Source organism: Nannospalax galili, unplaced genomic scaffold, assembly GCF_000622305.1.
Source record: "Nannospalax galili isolate Female #2095 unplaced genomic scaffold, S.galili_v1.0 scaffold1231, whole genome shotgun sequence".
Classification (NCBI taxonomy): Eukaryota; Metazoa; Chordata; class Mammalia; order Rodentia; family Spalacidae; genus Nannospalax; species Nannospalax galili.
In genome coordinates this window covers 1,524,764-1,543,907 of record NW_008329696.1, presented here as the reverse complement: position 1 = coordinate 1,543,907, position 19,144 = coordinate 1,524,764, and the positions used below count along the sequence as shown (strand labels likewise).

The window sequence follows — 19,144 nt, the reverse complement described above, 5'->3', positions numbered from 1 at the left end:
AGAACCTCCTGAAACTGGAGCTGTAGATGATCCAACGAGCTCTTCTGGACTCCAAAGGCACCTGCATTCACCACACACACACACACACACACACACACACACACACACACAAATATGAGTGGGCATGCATGTGCATACACACACAAATAAATCTTTTTTTAAAAGATGTATTTATTAGAGGTTATACCATAGTTAAACAAGAAACGGGGGAGGGGAGAAGCCAGGCCTGATGGTTTATGCCTCTAACCCAGGATCCTTGGGAGATTGAGGTAGGAGGATCGCAAGACCTGCCTGGGTTACAGAGTGACTTCAAGGCCATTCTGGGCAACTTAGTGAGACCCTATCTGAAAATGAAGTCAATAAAGGCCTGGGGGTGTAGCTCAGTGGGCAGTGCCTAGCATGTGTAAGGCTCTAGGTTCCATCTCCAGCCCTGCAGAAAGAACAAAAAACAAAAAACAGTTTTAAACCAGTTATGGTGATACAAAAACTTAATTTCAGCCACTTAGAAGGTTGAGGCAGGAAGATCACAGGTTCCATGGCTGCTGGACTCTATAGTGTGATTCAGGACACTCTGAGCAGTTTAGCAAGATCCAGTTTCATAAAAGAAAGAAGAGGAGGAGGAAGAGGAAGAGGAAGAGGAGCGGGAGGAGGAGCAGAAGAAAGGAGGGGAGGGAGGAAGAGAAGGAGGAAAGGAGGGAGGAAGCCTGGGTTAGGGCTCAGTGCTAAAATGCTGGTTAGCAGAGGCAAACCTTAGTAGGAAGGGAGGGAGAAGGGAAAATGGGTGGAGGAGGGAGGGACCCCTCTCTGGCCCGTGTCTGGCCCCTGATAACTTTGTGAGACTTTTTAGGACACAGCTTTTTCCCTCCTGCTCCCCGGTCTTTATGGGGGTCAAATGTGCACAGCTTCCTGGAATGCACAGGACACAGGCTGCCTTGACACAGCGACTCCTCCAAGACACCAGGCTTCCTGTACCATTGTTCTTCTAAGGGGGCTGGGGCGAGGCTTTGTTCCCTCAGGTCAGGTTTGTGTCTGAACTGTGTTGCTTTCTGGAGGTGCAGAGACTGTGGCTTGTGTGGGACTTGACTAGAGTCTGACCACTGTGTCCAGGTGCTATCAGATGCTATTTTCTGTCTTGGGCTCTTTACTGTTGACTGGATTTCTCTGTGAACACCATCCGGCACAGTGCTCCCCTGACGTCAACACCTTCATTCTAGGGGCAAATCTGGACCCCAGATCCCTCAGCTCAATTCCTTTTCCTGGAATTCCTGAGACACCTGCTGGGAGGACTTCTGTGCTTGCCAAGGCCTGTGTGGGCCTGAATCTAGAACCAAGATGTGGGTGGGAGGGTGAGGGGATGAAGTGGGGGCTCCTCCCAGCAGAGATGGGCAGTGGCTGTGAGTAGGGAGTTTCCAGGTAAGAACACAAATGCAGAACTGGGGTCATGTCCCATGTGGTAACCTGCAGACTTTCACCTCCCCCCGATGCCCCTCCCCCATGTCTTGTCAGGAGGCCAGGGCTGGTGTAGAACAGGCTGCCTGCACAGTTACCTTCCCTATGGCACCCTGAGAGCCCCCCTCCAGCTGTGTGTCTCACTTCCACTCTTGCTCTCCCTGAAGTAGCTTAGGGGACTCAGGAATTCCATCAGGCTGGTGAGTAGCTGATGGGGTTAGAGCTGTAAAAGTTGAAAGGCTTTGCTTCCGGGGCGGGAGGGGGCAAGAGGATTGGGTTGCAAGGTTCAGGGTGTTGGCGAGCTGTAGGCCACTTGGTTTCCATGTATACATATGGCACAGTCTCAGACCCCTGGGTTTCCATAGTGGGTACTACAGTGGATAGCTAGGAGCCATGTGTTGGCATGGCTACACAGAGTGAGCATCGCTCCTGGGAAACTTCAGGGCAGTCAGATGACTGGCTTGGGGGCCAGGCTAGGCTCCCTGCCAACTTGGGAGCCAGGAAAGATGTCATTGGGGGTGGGGGTCAGACACCTGCCAGAATCCCCAAGGTGACACTCCAAGGATTAAAATTTCCTCTTGCTTTTGCCCAGAAGCTTCTAGCTCTGTCTGGGCCTGCCCCCTCTTCTTCCCTTCCAGCATTTCTATTGTGAACTTAGAACATTTGGCTCTAGTTGACCTGGGAGATTGGAGAAAAAGACAGCAGGAGATAGCAAGGTCTGGTCCAGTGTGTTCGGGCATGGCACGACATGGGTAGACTTACCTACATGCAGGCAACACACTCATACATATAAAATAAAAATAAAAACACTAAAAAAAATATTTTCCCCTTTACATTAAAAGAGGGCAACTTTGGAGCCCAATAAAGCTACAGAAACTAGGGGACAGCTTAAGGGGCACTGACTGTTTAGCAAAAAGAACAGAAAGGGCTGGTTCAACCAGAAGCACTATAGTCTTCAGAGACAGCACCCCAGCCCTGCCTGGTCCCCATCCACTCAACTAAGCAGGGCTGAAATGACCAGTGACTTCGTCAGTTCCCAGAGTGTCACCTGCGCCAGGACACCTGACAAGTGTCAGCTGAGAAGAGCTCTGATACAAAGTCTCCTCCTGCCTGTCCCCACGGGGGGGGGGGGGGGGGGGGGAGAATCCCACGTGGAGCCTTCTTCCTGCATGGAGGTGCCTGCCCTGCAAGGGTGCTGAGCTCACTTGACTGGCCCTCAGCCCAGCTCCTCCTCTGACCCTACAGCAGGTCCATCCCTGCCTGTCCCGAGTCTGGGCACCCAGGGCTGGAGGAGGCTGGGGCAGGATGAGCAGCTGGCAGCACAGGGCCAAAGCTAGAGCACGGGAGCGTTCACCTTCCCCCTAAAGACCAAACCTAGCAGCTTTCCTTTTCTTAAACATTTTTTTTTAAATCTTTAAATTTTTATTGAAGAAGTGTTTTGCCTGCGTGTATATGCACCTACACATGGCAGTGCCCATAGAGGCCAGAAGAATGTGTTCGATCCCATAGAACTGGAGTTAAGGACAGTTGTTAGCCATCCTGTGGGTGCTGGGAATTGAACCCAGGTCCTCTGCAAGAGCAGTCAGTGCTCCTACCCACTGAGCCATCTCTCCAGCTCTGAAACCTGCCTTTTTGTTCCTCATATAAGCTTCAAATAGCAAAAGTGATTACCACAAAATACATGGAAAAATAACTTTTCAGAGCAAAAAATCATTGTATTTGATGACACACATTGTAGTACACAGCACTGGGTGCTTGGGTGGGGCTGTTCTTAGGGTGGAAACAGTGCTTGTCTGCGTTTGGGGAATCTCCATTTAGAGACAGTACACCTATTACCAAAAATCTTTCATTTGGAAAACATAGGTCAAAGCTACCAGGTTGTGTGGCCTGGTATGGTGGCACTTTAATCCCAGCACGCAGGAGGCTGAGGACAGAGGAGCTCTGTAAGTTCAAGGCCAGTCTGGTCTACACAGTGAGTTCCAGGCCAGCTGGGGGTCCATAGGGAGACAACTTTAAAAACAAAACAAAACAAAACAAAAAAACGCTCCATTTTCCTGAAAACTGGGAAACACCTGCACAGTATCTAGTGAGGGCTCAGGTTCCAGAGACAGCGTCCAGATCCTGGCTTCTTCACTTCCCAGCCCAGCAGCTTAAGAGCCTGGAAACTTGACTTTCGGTCTCCTTTGCTACACAGAGAAGGAGGATGTTTACTTCCTGGAGAAGGTCTAGAGGAAGTGTTTCTAAAACAGTGATGTAAAAAATATTTCCTGAAGCCTGGCATAGCAGTACACCTCTGTGATCCCAGTCCTTGGGAGGTACAGACAGGAGGAGCAGAGGTTCAAGGTCATCTCTGGCTACATAGGAAGTTGGAGGCCAACCTGGACTACATGAGACCTGCTCTCAAAAAACAAAACAAAAATAACATTAAAAAAATCTATTTATTGAACTTAATGTGGCAATGCATGCCTATAATCTCTATGCCCAAGAGACTACAGCAGGAGGATCATTGTTACGATGCAGAGACCACTAGGAAGGACCACTCAGACTCCAGATGTTCTGAACTAGCTGAATTTTATTTAGCTTTCCAGGGACTGCACTCTCTGGGTCAGGAGTTAAAGGGTACAGACCAGACTCAGAGGAAAGTAAATCATTTAAAGGCAAAAACCGCATCCTGATGGACCAGGTGATTGTAAAAGATTGTACAAGAACAATGTGTTTGTTCCTGTGGGTAGGCAAGCAAGCGATTTACAGAAGTCAAATTAGCCTTAGGCAAGTGGTTACAAAAGCTGTAAAACATTAACTGAGACATTTCTGGTTTGGGGTTTTTCTATGGTTAATCTTTCCTGGAACTGCCTGTCAGGGAGTTCATTAAAAATGGCAACTTTATACAAAATGGAGGAACTCAGGCTATCACATTCGCCAGCGACTCTGGGGAATGAGTCAAATGGTTAACTTGCACTGATTTATCGGCTGGTATTGTGTTCTTAGGGCCAAAATTTTGACAGCATTTAAGCACCTCCTTATAGATCTGGTTAGATAATTTAAGAGGCATTGGCCCACCGTAAAGGCTAGGAGGAGTATCCCCAGAGGCCCAGTGGCCAGTTATCAGGTTGGTGAGCCATGGGGACCAGGAGAATAATGACTGGTACCAATTGGAGGATGCCTGTCTTTCCCTTTCTCACTCTTTTTAAGTTTTGTTTAACCAGGACAAGGGTTTCCCTAATGACACCTGAATTATTGATGTAAAAACAGCAACTCTCACCCATGGCCAAGCATAAGCCTCCTTTAGGAACAGTAGGTCCAGCCCTTTGCCAATGGAGTCCTGTAGACATCCAGTGTCTCTGTCTATCTGAGAGCTTAGAAGCCTAAAATTTTCCCACAAGCAGCGGGACAAGGATGGCGGTGGGACTTCTCTAGGCCCTTGAGAGATGAAGTGTTCTCGCCCCTCTTCTCCACTATAGAGATAGACCTGGGGAAAGACATGGACTAGTATGCACAAGTCCCCATGGTGAAAGTCTCATTCTAGCTGCTCTGCAGCCACATACTTAGTAAGACAAAAGATGCATGCCTGTCAGGTGGTCTCAGGAGCTTGAAAGAGAATCTGGTTTTCTTGAGAATTATTGGTCCTCATTAGGTGACTACAACATAGGGCATATGGAGAAGTCTCCAGTCAGAAGTGAGATGAAGTTAGGCTACCTATGTGTAGAGAACAGAAAGAGACCAGAGCTGACAGTAAAAGTGAAAACTAAAGAACTGTCATGATTTTCCACATGGGGGACGAAGACCCTAGAAACTTAACCAAAGAAGAAGAGGGGATCCTGTCTGTCATCTGTTGCTTCACTCACGACCAACCACTGCCTCCATGAGATGATTGGGAAAGACCCTGAGAGGGAAGGGGCACTCTCATAGAGCTGGCTCTGAACCCCAAGACCCCAGGGCCTAAAGGGGCCAGTCCTGCAACAGGTACCTAATGGAGGCACCATTGTTGGGGATCGGGGAGGGCATCCAGTGTGCTCTGCCATCATTATAACACGGGGACTTCCTCTAGTTCCCACGATGGGGGAACTTGCAAAGCTGCTGTGGCCTGAGCCTCTGTCAGCACCCAGTAAAGGGCTGCCAGTACACAGCAGCACACACAACCCAAGACACTTGCTTCAAATGACTGCTGGGCCACCACACAGCATGATTTGAGTCTATCCAGTAGGATGTGCCAGCAGGATGCCCCACTCCTACTTAAAGTCAGTGCTGGTAATATGCAAGTTTTTCAACTGAATCTGCCAGGCATCCCCTATTCACCAGTAACCTGAGAGTCACAGAATCACCTAACGGTGATTAGATGGAGCAGCCTAGTCATCATAGCGGATCTCAGCCTGCAGCTCACTGGTGATGTAGGTCACTAACATGTCCAGGAGTTTCTGCTGCAGAGCATCATTGAACAGGACCAGTGCGGTCAGCTGCATGGTGCCTGCCCAGTCCAGATTCCCAGTGATGGCAGTTGCCTGGTTAAAGAGCTTCTGTTTTTCGGCAGGGGGCAGCTCCATTAGGATCTGAGGAACTGGCTTAAACTGGCTATGCCGCATCCAGGTACCTAGCAGGTCCCCGATGATCCACCCTGGAAAGCAAGAAAGAAAGAAGTCAATTAAGTCGACCTCTTCCTCGACCGATACCTTGGCTTTAGGTCGAGAGTGCAGTCACTGTCATGATGAATGGGCGTATTTGGGAGCCAGTCACAGCAAGCTCCACTATTGCTAGGCGGCCTAAAGGGCAACGGTCTGGGTAGTCTTTAGTCCATTTGGTCCAGATAACTGACATCCAAGCACACCCCTCCTCAGACCTGTGCCAATTAAGATCCAAGTCACAACCGACAAACACCCCACTCCCAGGACTCCCAGAAAAATCTCCATAGAGGAGAGGCTGAGCGGGAAATACATTTTCCCGGAAAACCATCTCCACACGGAGACTGGGAGGCCGGCTGCTTCTATACAGTGACTGATGTGAAACTTGCCCTCAAACTTACAAAATTTCCAGGACACTCATATGGGAAAAGGCAAGCAAAAGTGTTTTTCTTTTGAAGAGTGTTTTGATTCTACCTGCTGTGAGTTGTAGGACATCAGAAATGAATCTATCCCAAATAACTTTTTCTCTTTCTGCCTCCCAACAAGGACACAAGCTTTGTCTCCCTCTTGCTACCTTCTTTCCCTTTTTCTTCTGTTTTGGATAAAGAGTCTTGGCATGTAGCCCAGGCTAGCCAAGATCTCTTGATCATCCTATCTAAACCTCCCAGGTACCAGAATCAGGCATGTGCCACTACATCCAGCTCTGCACATTATTTTTAGATTTATGCTTTTGGGGGGCAGTGGTAGGTACTGAGCACAGGGTTTCAGGCGTGCTAGAGAAGCTCTCTCCACTGAGCTAGACACACTGTGTTTAAATGACGTTTATCGCCAGTTTGGGTATACTGCTGTGAAAACTGAAGACCTTGTAGGCTGGAAAGGAACACCTCATCAGGCCATGTATGGTTTGGTACCAGGTCAGGGAATGCACCTTAGGGCAAAGGTATCAACCTAAGTACCTTTGAGAGCCAGGTAGGTGACCAAAGGGGCAAAGTGGGCAGAGAGATCTGTGGTGTCCTGGAGAGCTGGGTCTCTGCCTGAAGGAGCAGCTCCTACCACATGCCAGCCAACTGTGGCCATTCAGAACACCAGATTCGGATCTTTAAAGCATCCCACAAAGAAGATGTAGGAGCTTAGCTTCTGCTGTTCCTGCTCCAGCCACCTCCAGCCACCATGCCTCCCTGCCATGACGGACTGTAATTCCCCTGGAACTGTAAGCTCAACGGTGGCTGTTCTATCACAGCAACAGAAAAGTGAGTAATACAGATGTCATATGCCCGAAGACTAACGCAGAACACACTTTCTCTCCAGGGAATCCCTCCCAGGACTCACATCAGACACGCCTCAGAACACCCATCAGTCTTGCTCAAAATATCGAGGTCATGATAGACAAGGGGCCAGGCCTAAGGAACTCTCAGAGGTGGGAAGAGATTAAGGAAAACGGTGACCTTAGAACCAAAGTGGTGACTTGGAGCAAAGTGAGGCACCTGGGCAAAGTCCGATCAAACCGGAATTGGGAGCTGAGCTGGTCAGCAGGACCGGATCAGCACTGGCTTCTTAGTTCCCAGAAACACATCACGGGACACAGTCACACTGAACTGAAACTGGGTGAGGCTCATGTGGGAATTCTCTGTACAACCTTGGTAACGTCTACATAAATCCAACATTATTCCAAAATGAAGTTTATTCTAACACTGGGCAAATAACTGGTACAGAGCTGCAATTCTAGCACTCTGGTGACTGAGGCACAAGGATCTTAAGTCTGAAGTCCATTCTGGGAAACAGAGACAGGAGAAGGAGGGAGGGAGGAGCAAAAATGTGTTTTAGAAAATACAGCCTTAGCTGGGCATGGTGCTGCAAACCTGTAATCCTAGCTCTGGGGAGTTAGGTTTGAGGTCAGGCTGGGCTACATAGAAAAACATTCTCTCAAAAATGAATAAATTTCCAGGTGTGGTGGCGCACGCCTTTAATCCCAGCACTTGGGAGGCAGAGGCAAGTGGATCTCTGAGAGTTCAAGGCCAGCCTGGTCTACATAGTGAGTTCCAGGACAGGTGGGGCTACAGGGAGACCCTGTCTCAAAAAGACCAAAAAAAAAAAAAAAAAGAATAAATTATTATATGGGGCTGGGGAGAGGGCTCAGCTGTTAAGATAACTGGTTGTTCTTGCAGAGGACCCAGGCTCAGTTTGCAGCACATACATGGCAGCAAACAACCACCTGTAATTTCAGTACCAGGGGATCCAAGGCCCTCTTCTAGTCTCTGTGGGAACTGCATGTACTTGGTGCACTTACACATATGTAAGCAAATCACTCATACACATAAAATTTTTTAATTAATTAAAGTAAATAAATATAAACATAGCCTAGGCCAGGGAGAACCCATTTGTAGGCTAGACTCAGAAAACAGAAAGCAAACCTCATGCTTTCTGAATCCAAGCAGGTGGTCCCTGGGGCAGATGCCTGCTCTGCATCCCAGGACAGGGCCAGCCACATTTACTGTCTAAACAAAAGGGTCTGGGGGGCAGAACCTGATGATTTACAAATTTGACTGAACGTTTCCCTGTGACGCCGGTGAAACACTTGGGCTGTCAACGCTGGTCTCGCGTGCACTAACCCTTTATGGGAACATCAATATTTGATTCGGTGCAGCACTTAATGCAAAAAGCTGCCAGGACATCTACCCGAAAATCACCACTTGGTCTTTGCAGTAGAAGGAATCTCTGTGTTTCTCAGGGGAAATGAAGCACCCCCCAGTGACCAGGGGCTGGAAGCAGCAAGTCACCCAGGATCTCCCTACAAACCCTGCTCCCTGTCAGCTTTATTCAATCTGAATAAAATAAATGATCCCAAGATGGAAATGGGGCCCAAATGTACCATAAAACTGTCCCATTTGTCCCCATCAGAGGCACTCAAATAGGAATGGGGAGAAGACTCGGGTGTTGCTGACAGGAAATAGGTTTATCTCCTCCCTCCCTGAGCAGCAAGCAGCCAGGTCAGGACTCCTGAATTCACAAAATTTGGAAAGGGGAACTCAGTAGAGGAAGATCTGGGCCACCCATGTGCTGAGGTTTCTCTGAAATGTAGCTTCGCCTTATTGCAATGTTCTCAAATGTCAATCCTGCTATGATGGCAAGAACATAGTGGGAAGCCTTTCCAGCCTTGGCAAAAAAGTGTGTGTGAAGTAGTGGTCACCTAGGAAGGGCTTCTAGCCAGACTGCATTCTTAGGAGCCCTGAGCCTCCAGCATCGGTTGTCAGCATACACATGGCCATCAGTAATTAGACACCCAGCCTCATACTGCAGGTGCTCAGCTGTGGTGAGGACACCAGTTAACTGTGGTACAAGCTCCATGGGTGGCTATCTCCATAAGTGGATATGCAGGAACCTTCCTTGGTCCTTCTCAGACCTCTTCTCAACTCCTCTGGAGGGCGGCCAGCTGGGGCTCCATGTTAACCTACGCTTTGAGCCGTGGTCCTGAGCCAGGCAGGTCTTCTGAGGCCTAGAACACAGGCTGTCAGGATAAATGAGGCTTCAGAGAAGAGTGGGGGAAATTAGCCACTCTTTGATTCAGTGACAGACACTGGCCAGCAGAAACAGGTGGCAAAATGCAGGTAGGATATGCACTGTGGGGAGAGTCGCTCCCCTGGGCATGGCTGCTGTTTGGACCTTTGCTTTACTTTTCTTTCTTTTTCGCTTTTGGATCCTTTGTTTTCAGATGGGGCCTCTCCTGGAGCAAGCCAGCCCATGTAAAACAGCCACACTCTGAGCATCTGTTCATGGATGGAGCTCAGCAAAACAAGCTTCCACCCTACATTCCTTCTCAGGTGGTATGGTGATGGTGGCATAGGGCAGGGACTTCCAAGGGACCTAGACACCTTGATATCTTTAGATTCCAGGACTCAGCAGTAGGGGAAGAGCGGGCTAGGGGATTCCTGGCACTGGGAGAAATGAGTCTCCCAGATGTGAAGAGATACAGATGTCAAGGCCAAGAAGTATATACAGCCCAGCCTGTCCTCACACTCTCCACCTCCTACCTCCCAAGTGCTGGGATTAAAGGTGTACACAACCATGCCTGACTCCAGAAACCTTCTTATGACATGCTCTCGGCTGGCTGTATCTGTGAGACACACACTCACCAGCGACTACTCCTTGTATGCCAGCAACCAAACCACCAACGAAGGCCACTGCCACTGTAACCAGGGCACCCTTCCCAGAGTGCTTCCTGGCTGCCTTCATTCTTCTCTCCTGGGAAATGAGGCACAGCATCTGTATGATGTCATCCACAATGATGGGCATCTCTGTAGACCTTAAAGGACATTCAAAAAGATCTGGTTTGTGGATTTGCTTGGGTATTTGGGAGGGAAGGGTTTGTTTTTGCTCTGTCTTTTTTTTTTTTTTTTTTTGAGACAGGGTCTGCCTGTAGCCCCAGCCTTCACAGAACCTGCTATGTAGACCAGGCTGGCCTGGATCTGAGAGAGATCTGCCTGCCTGCCTGCCTCTGGAGTGCTAGAGTGCTGGGATCAAAGGCCTGGGCTACCATACCCAGCCTTTTTTGCTTTAAATTTTTTAATATTAATTTTTACGTGTATCAGTGTATTGCCTGAATGTAAGTGCACCCCTGTCATACAATAGTCACAGATTTCAGAAGAGGCATTGGATCCCCTTGAACTGGACTTACCAATGACTGTTAGCCACCATGTGGGTTCTAGAAACCTAACCTTGGTCCTCTGCAAGAGCAGTTAGTGCTCTTCACTGCTGAGTCATCTCTCCAGCCCCTGTTTCTGCTTTTCTGAAGTAAGGTCTTGCTACAGAGCCCACACAAGTCTTTTGCCTCAGCTCCCAAGTACTGGGATGACAGGGAAGTGCCACACACAGCTTAGAGAGCTTAAATCAGCTTATGAGTATTTCTACACAAATGTACCTCTTCCTAGTATTTTAGAAAGGGGTCAGTCACTCGGCCGTGTGCAGGATGGATGGCACAAGCCCTGTGTAGTTGTCTGTCACAGAGAAGCCAGGCAGCAGCTAATGAGCACAGGAAACAACAATGTGGACAGAAGGTCCTCTGTGCCCCTGACTAGCTTCTGACTTCTCACAAATGAAGGAACAGCCCACCACAGGTTCCACTGGTTTCCCAGAGAGGCAAGCCTGACCTCCCTCCTTCCAGCAGCCTCTCAGTTGGCTCATGCAATAATCCTCATCATACAAAGCGTGCCAGAGACTGCAAAGTACTGGCCACATGGCCTTTTGAGTGTGACAGGGCATTGGGGCCAGGCCAGAGGAGGGGAAAGGACAGGATGTTGGGGCCATGCTGGCATTGCCTTCTGGGTAACCTGAGCAGAGCGTCAGAAGATACTTCAATTTGTTTATTTTTATGTCTTTGAGTGCTTTGCCAGCATGTATATAAGCGTATCGTGTGTATGAATGCACAAGGAGGCCAGAAGAGGGCATCATATGCCTGGGAACTGGAGTTACAGGTGGTTGTTAGCTGCCATGTGGGTGCTGGGGACTGAACCCCAGTACTCTACAAGAGCAGCTGGTGCTCTTAACCACTGAGCCACCTCTCTGGTTCCAGATACTTCAAGTTAAGAGAGAGGAAAACTGGGCTGGAAATGTGGCTCAGTGGTAGAGCAGATCCCTCCTATGATCAAGGCCCTGGGTTCAAACTCCAGCAATAAAAAAAAAAAAAGGATGAAAACCACCTACCAGCTGGGCCCTTATAATGGCACAAGGGAGAGATGCATTGTGGTTGACCGGGGTGGGCCTGGGACGCTGCACTCTGTCTGGTGCCACTAAATAAATGTTCAGTTACCAAAAGACACCACTGGCTTCTTTAAGCAACTACTCTTAGAAAATGACACAGTTCTACATACAGAACATCATAAAGACAACAGATAGGTATGGTAACAGGCTCGTAATTGCACCTTTGGGAAGGCTGGGGATTATAAACTCAAGGCCAGCCTGGACTAGATACCAAACAAATTAGTTATGGGGAATGGAGGGATGGCTCAGTTGTTAAGAGCACTGGCTGCTTTCCCAGAGGACTTAAATTTGGTTCCCAGCACCCACACAGCAGTTGACAACCCTCTGTAATTTCAATTCCGGGGGATCTAATGCCCTGTTCTGGCCTCCATGGCCATTATATGACACAGGTGTACTTACCTACATATAGACAAAAAGAACTCATACACATAAAAATAAAAGTTAAAAAAAAAATTTAAGCAAAACCATGGTGGGTGTGATGGTGGCCACCTTTAAGGCTTGGAACAGTATGAACTAGTAAGGTGAAACAACCACAGAACAAAATAAAAGATTTCCAGGGACGCTAGGAATGATGGCTCAGAGCTGCAACGTCAGCAGTTAGGAGACAGATGAAGGAGGATGAGAGTAAGTTTGAAGACAGCCTGGGCCACAAAGTGAGATCCAGGCTTGCCTGCCCTACAGAGTGAGATTCTGTCTCAAAACAAGAGATTTCCAGGGGCTCTTGGCATATGAAACGGTGCAGGGACAGCCCAGGAGAACAATGTCACTAACTACAATTTGGTGGGGTCAGGACACTTGGCCACGCTGACAGTGAAATGACAGGTAGAGGTGTGGTCACGGGTAGTGCAGTCACCCACAAAGGCATGGGTAGGTCAGGAAGCCCACATGGTGATGGGCCACCTCACATGGCATGGGAGAAAAATCAGAGCAGGAGAGCTGGTGATTTTTCTCACAAGATTTGGTCTCTCACCATGGGCTCCAGTTGCTGAGGGAGCCTGAAGACAAAATTGGGGGCTTCTGCTGCTCAACAGCTTTGGGTTATGTGAATGGTCCTCCTCCCCTACCTCCTCCTGCCTCCTCCTCCTCCCTATCCCTTCTCTTCTCATTCACTCTCTTCTATGTCTTCGTCTTTAACCCTCTTCCTCCTTCTTTATCATCCAAGAATAATGCAGAAACAGAAATCTCTTATTTCTATTTTATTAAAATTTTTTATTTATTATTTTATGTGTATGAGTGTATTGCCTATGCATATGTAAGTGCACCCATGTCATGTAATGCCTGAGGAGGTCAAAAGAGGGCATTGGATTCCCCTGGATCTGGAATTACAGGTGGTTGTTAGCCACCATGTGGATGCTAGGAACTGAACGTGGGTCCTCTCCAAGAGCAGCCAGTGCTCTTAACCTCTGAACCATTTCTCCAGCCCTGAAAATTCTTAATTCTTAATGTCCTCTTACTTCTGGGAGTTCGGAATCCTTATAAAAAATCCATGCAACCACCATATTATGACAAAAGCCGATTTTCATAACTTCTGGGCGCTCCCAGGAGGAAGAAGAAATATGCTGGGCTCCAGGACCATGAAATGCCCTTTCTTCTTTCTTTTCTTTGAGACAGGGTCTTGCTCTGCTCGCTATATAGGTCAGGCTAGCCTGGAACTTTCAGCCCCCCAAGTATTGGTCTGTACTGCCAGGTATGGCTTCTTTTTCTATTTGATACACTTTAGATGGCTGACCCCCTTTCAAAAAGCTAAAAACCCTACTGGAAAGTAGCTACTCCCTTTTCTAGGTTAGTTTTGGTGTAGACCAAGCTTTTTATCTGTCAATTACACTGGAAAAGGCAGGTGTAGCCCAGGTCTCAAGAATATAGGGACCGTCCACATCTGGTGGCTCAAGGCTGGTTCCTCTCTAATCCTGAAGTTTAGCCTGAGCACCAGCACATAGAAGGCTTTTCTATAGAGCAATGGATTTGCACCCTCAAAACAATTTTTGCACAGCAAAGCAATGCATATGAAACAGGTAGGAGGGCCGGGTGTGATGGCGCAGCCTTTAATCCCACCACTCAGGAGGCAGAGGTAGGCAGATCTTTGATTTTGAGGCCAGCCTGGTCTACACATCGAGTTTCCAGACAGTCAGTGTTACATGGTGAGACCCTGTCTCAAAGCAACAACAACAAAAAAGAGGTAGGAGAGAGATGCATAGAATAGCCCCCCTTGTCCATAAGGAATACATCTGGAGACCCCAGAGGATGTCTGAAAACATGGCTAACCTGTCCCTCCAGCTGTCATGCCCTGGTCCCTCCTGTACACTGCTACTCTTGATCTTTGCAGACATTATTAAGTAAAACAAGGGTTACCTGAGCACAGGCACTGAGCAGCCACAACATGAGAGCTGATGGCTACTAAGTAACTAAGGAGTGGGTAGTGTACACAGTGTGGATACTCTGTTCAAAGGGAAGATTCACATCCCAGGCAGGATGGAGCAGGATGGCCTGTGATTTCATCACACTATGTGGTGGCTTGAATGAGGTGTCCCCATAGGCTCAAGTACTTGAACACAGGTCAGTTGGTGGTGCTGTTTGTGGAGGTTCAAGAAGTATGGACGACACATGTCAGTGGGGGTGGACTGAGAGAGTTCATTGCCTTGACCCACTTCCAGTTTCTCTCTCTGCTTCCTATACCTGTTTGAAGATGTGAAAGCTCAGCTTTCTGCTCCAGCTGCCTCTGCTGCCATGCCTCCCTTCCATGATGGACTCTCATCCCTCTGGAAACATAAGCCAGAATAAACTCTTCCTTTTACAAGTTGCCTTGGTCATGGTGTTTTATCACAGCAACAGAGAAGTCACTAATGCACACTACTTAGAATGGCGCACAATTAAAAACCTACAAAGTGTTTAGACTCGTGAATAATTTCTGGAATTTTGTTGTTTTTCATTTGCTTTTTTATTTGTTTGTTTTGAGACACGATCTCTCTGTAGCCCCAATTGGCCTGGAACTCACTATGTAGGACTCACAGAGATCCACCTGCCTCTGCCTCCTGAGTGCTGGGATAAAGGCATACTCCACAACTCCCAGCTAATTTCTGGAATTTTTCACCTGTTCTCTGACTGCAGGTGGCTGAAACTACCGAAGGTAAAACTGTGACTAAAGGAGCCTGATGGTCGGTGTTAACGTCAACCTGCCACCCCCAGACTTAGTTGATTTACAATGTGTCCTGTAGGCCTGTTTGCACATACCAGATAACCGATAAGGAACAAAGAGAAGGAAGTTGCACCAGGCTTACACCAGATCTAGCCTTCCTGGAAAAGATGTTTAACCGAAACTATAGCTTTTAGAAGATGTTTGATCAAAGTGTCTGCTGAGGAATGCTTTTTTGTGTAATGACTATGTGGGCCTATATAATCTGTATCTGAAACTGAATGGGGGTCGATCGTTCTGACCAGACTTGCATGTCTTGGGAAACCGGTCGACCCCAGCCGGCTGGAAAGTAAAGACTCTGCTTGATTTTTTACATCTCCAATCCCGTGTATTTGTTATCTGGAGGGGACCCATCGAGTCACGGAACCTAACAGCCACAAGTTAGAATCACCTGAGCAGGGAGCCTCACTGGAGGAACTTCCCTGACATTGGAAGACGCAACCCCAGATGTGGGCGGGACCAGATGGTACATGAATAAGGAAGATTATTCCCTTTTCCTTGTTGACCTTCCCACTCAACAGATGCAGCTCCTGACCTGCTCTGATTCCCTTAAATTAAAACCCATGAGGCAGATGAGGTACCAGCATGCAAATGCCATCTGCAACCTCCCCTTAGCCCAGCCAGGCCAGTGTCAGGGCACAAGTCAGACTTCTTCAGGATGAAGACCAGCAGGTGTCAGGGAGCAGGGGAGCTGGGCAAGGAAAGGGGCCCCACTGCAGCTGGGGTTCACCAGTTCCACACAGGCAGATGCAGCTTTGTGGTTGCCTTGATCAGCAGAAAGACTGGTTTAAATTCCTCACAGGAATCATTTCTGAAGTTAGAGCATCAACAGACTTATTGTGAAGGAAAGGTTTGTGACCTCATCCCCCAAGTCTGCACTAAAGAGCTCCAAGTCCTAGTTTCTTCAGGCTTGAGAGACTGAGGGGGGCAGCTTGTCCTGCCCTGCCTCCTAGTCCATGTCCACCTGTGTCTGTGAATGATGGGGACTGAGGAGGACGCAGAAGGCAGGAGAGTGTGACCTTCCCACAGCAGCACAACTAATTCAACAATGCTGTTCTTAAAATGGGCCCTGGTTCCCAGAAGTCCACCTTCCAGGCTGATACCAACTGGGAGCACTGGAGTTTTGTGGGTAAAGATTACACAGGGGCTCTAGGATACACAAAATGGAGTAAGAACCAAACCTTCAGATAACAACCTCACTTTCTGAGTTCAGACTGAGGGACAAGTGGGGAAGACGGCTTCCGGGCTAACACAGACCTCCCTGTTCCACCACAAACAGTATCAGACAAAGCCCTGAGTACTGATCTCCAGTGTAGAGGAAGTTGGGGGTGGGGGTTGAAGAGGAAAAAAAGAAAAGAAAAGAAGGGAAACTGAAAGAGAATGAGAACAGGCCCCAGGCAGTGGTCATGAGTCATCACTACTAGGGTGTTCTATTTTCTGGATTTTACAGCCACCACCCTGCACTCTGGCCTCCCATGAAGTTCATCATCCTGTTCACCCACTCCCCATCACAAAGTAGTCTTTAAATGACTTGACTGTGGATATTTAAAAATAAGATATAGAGCTGGGTATGCTGGCGCAGGTCTTTAATCCTAGCACTAGGAGGCAGAGGCAAATGGAGCTCTGTGAGTAAGGCCAGCCTGGTCTACAGAGTGAGTTCCAGGCCAACTGGGGCTACAGGGAGACCTTGTCTCAAAAAGACAAAAAAAAATCTATATAGATAGATTTAGATATAGGTATAGCACCAGCAAGTGACACATCCTTTTAACCCCCAACACTGGGGAGGCTGTGGCAAGAGGATTGTGAGTTCAAGGTCAGCCTGGGCTACACATAGTAAGACCCTATCTCAAAATAATACCGATAATAAAACTGCACACACATCTTGGATTCCTGATTTCCCTCGAAAGATCAGAAGGCCTGGGTGGTGGGTCCAGGGTGGGGCTCGCAGTCAGGGCTGGACCTCATTGGACACCCCTCACCCAGCAACCCAGCAGGATGCCGCAGGCATGCACAATTCTACTCACTGGGCCATAGTAATGGCTTCTCCAGCTCTCAAAGTGCCAGTTTCTTTACAGGAAGGCAACCGCACCTTCCTGTCTCCACCACAGCTAATCTGGCCTCCTGGGCCCCCCACACCCCTTCCTGACCATCTCTAAGCTAGAAGTAAGACCTGGCAGTACCAACCACCACACAGTGAATGCTCACCTGTGGTGCTGCAAGCAGAGCTGCTCCAGACCCCACACACCCGCTACTTATTCCTGTAGCTTCGGCTTCTTTCTGCCTTGTTTTCTTTACATCACAGCTTGCCAAACACCTGAGGTCCGGGCTGGGCCCCCCGGACACCCCGGTGCACCTTCCCAGGCCTGGAGGCAGGCGCCTCGGGGATACAGAGGCTGCGGCCACCCTGGCTCTGCCCTCCAACCTTCAGGCTCCATGGCAACTTGAGTCCCATGTTGAGGGACAAACCATGTCCTGGTCCCCAAGCTGGGCCAGGTTTAGAGAAGGACCCAGAAGCTGCAGCCGGGCACTCCCTCCTCCCTCCGCGCCCCGGGGACCACTTTGATTGACACTGGCGCGCACTGCTCCACCCCGGATGCGGTATCTGGAGGGGACTCTGTGTCCCCAGGCCTCCCTGCTCTTCTTTGCCCAGCCTCTGAGGGTTCTCACCTGGAAGGGCCTCCCTTGGAAGGGCCTCTCACCTGGAGGAGCACCCTTTGTGCTGGGTCTGCCACCTGCAGGCCGCTTTACGCAGGACTGGGAGAGGGAGAGATGGCAGGAGCCTGCACCCAGGTGAGTTCATTTATGCACTGACCAGAATTAACCCTCCCCGCCCTGCCTGGGACACTCCAGCGCTGGCCTTGCCCTCCTGCTTCCCAGGACCTGGAGATCGCAAGCCCCACTTGCTGGGCTTACCTGAGTCTGGGAACCTCTTGGTAGGGACCAAAGGATGTGAGGGGTCAGAATGACAGAAGAGTCCACAGAGGTGGGTGGAGAATTACTCCCACCCCTGGCCCCAGAGAACCAAAGACTGGCCTTGAACCACCCCAAATTACAGCGGGGCTCTGGGATACACAAAGAGGAAGTAAAGATCCAGACCTTCAGGTAGCAGCATCACTTTCTGAGTTCAGACTCTGAGGGAGAAGGGGGGAAGAAGGCTTCCAGGCTAACACAGACCTCCCTGTACCTCATTCTTAAAAACAGTAACAGAGCTGGGCTGGTTTTGCACTTTAATCCCAACTCCGGGGAGCCAGAGGCAGGAAGATCTGTGAGATGGAAGCCAGGTCTACATAGTAAGGTCCAGGCCAGCTGGGGCTACAGGGAGACCCCTTCTCAAACAAACAAACAAAACAGTATCAGACAAAGTCCTAGGTACTGATCTCCAGTGTGGACAGAGGAAGTTGGGGTGGGGGTTGGGGTTGAAGAGGAGAAAGAAAAAATCGAAACAGAAAGAGAATGAGAACAGGCCCTTAGCAGAGGTCACTTGGTTCTCATAAGTTTCCCTTTTCTGGAATTTACACAGGCCACCCTGCACTCTGGCTTCCAAAGAATGGCGTTGAACCATCCCAAATCTGAAAGAGGATTCTGGAAGCTTCCCCAATACCGTGGACCTTAACTCTGAGCACGAACCTGCTGAGTAGGCAGGTTGGCATTGTCAGACTAGACCAGAGGGGCTGTCCTGGCCAGCGGCGCCCAGCTAGGAGGAGTGGCAGGTCCGATTCCAGCCTGGGTGTTTGTGGCTGTCCAGAGTGCTGTGGGCACCCAGAGGACAGAAGTATTTCCCACTCCAGACCCATGTTATATGCGTTTTCTGTCTCCTGGGAGAAAGCTTCAAAGGCCCTGAATACCAAGACTCTCCTGGCTGCATGAAAGAATTCCCCACCGATTCCGAATAGGAGCTTTTGCTTCAGTTTGGGTGACTTTCCAAGAACCAAAGTTAAAGGAGGCTAAGAACAGCTCAGCTTGCTTCTCCTTTCAACCTACACAGGCTGAGGTGCACCTGCTCCCTCCACCCACTGTGGGCAGCGCCCTCTGGCGGCCCCTTAGAGAACCGGACCTGTCTGCTGTCTCCTTCCTGGGACATAGAACTAAGTACCAAGTACCAGAGCAGGGGGAGGTGCTGGGAGGGCGAAAGAAA

General features: G+C 49.1%; 1 protein-coding gene across 3 annotated transcripts; it reads right to left on the bottom strand.

Moving 5' to 3' along the window:
• Window positions 1-4,001: 4,001 nt before the first annotated feature.
• Window positions 4,002-17,757, bottom strand: LOC103740852 (protein C19orf12 homolog). Of its 3 annotated transcripts, none has more exons than XM_029567672.1 (3): window positions 17,677-17,757; window positions 10,196-10,365; window positions 4,002-6,061 (listed from the first exon to the last, which is right to left on the bottom strand). In XM_029567672.1, exons 2-3 carry the CDS (start codon window positions 10,353-10,355, stop codon window positions 5,796-5,798), a joined length of 426 nt encoding a protein of 141 aa, XP_029423532.1. In that variant the 5' UTR covers window positions 10,356-10,365; window positions 17,677-17,757; the 3' UTR covers window positions 4,002-5,795. The 3 variants fall into 3 exon arrangements, with proteins under 3 accessions (XP_029423532.1, XP_008839770.1, XP_029423536.1); XM_008841548.3 differs by lacking the exon at window positions 17,677-17,757 and adding an exon at window positions 17,215-17,548; XM_029567676.1 differs by lacking the exons at window positions 10,196-10,365; window positions 17,677-17,757 and adding an exon at window positions 17,215-17,548.
• Window positions 17,758-19,144: the final 1,387 nt, after the last annotated feature.

Bases quoted from the DNA above. Each gene is read 5' to 3' on its own strand.
- LOC103740852 (XM_029567672.1), bottom strand. From the start codon at position 10,355: ATGCCCATCATTGTGGATGACATCATACAGATGCTGTGCCTCATTTCC. The intron at 6,062-10,195 runs GTGAGTGTGTGT...CTTGCTTTCCAG, and splicing joins CATACAAGGAGTAGTCGCTG to GGTGGATCATCGGGGACCTG.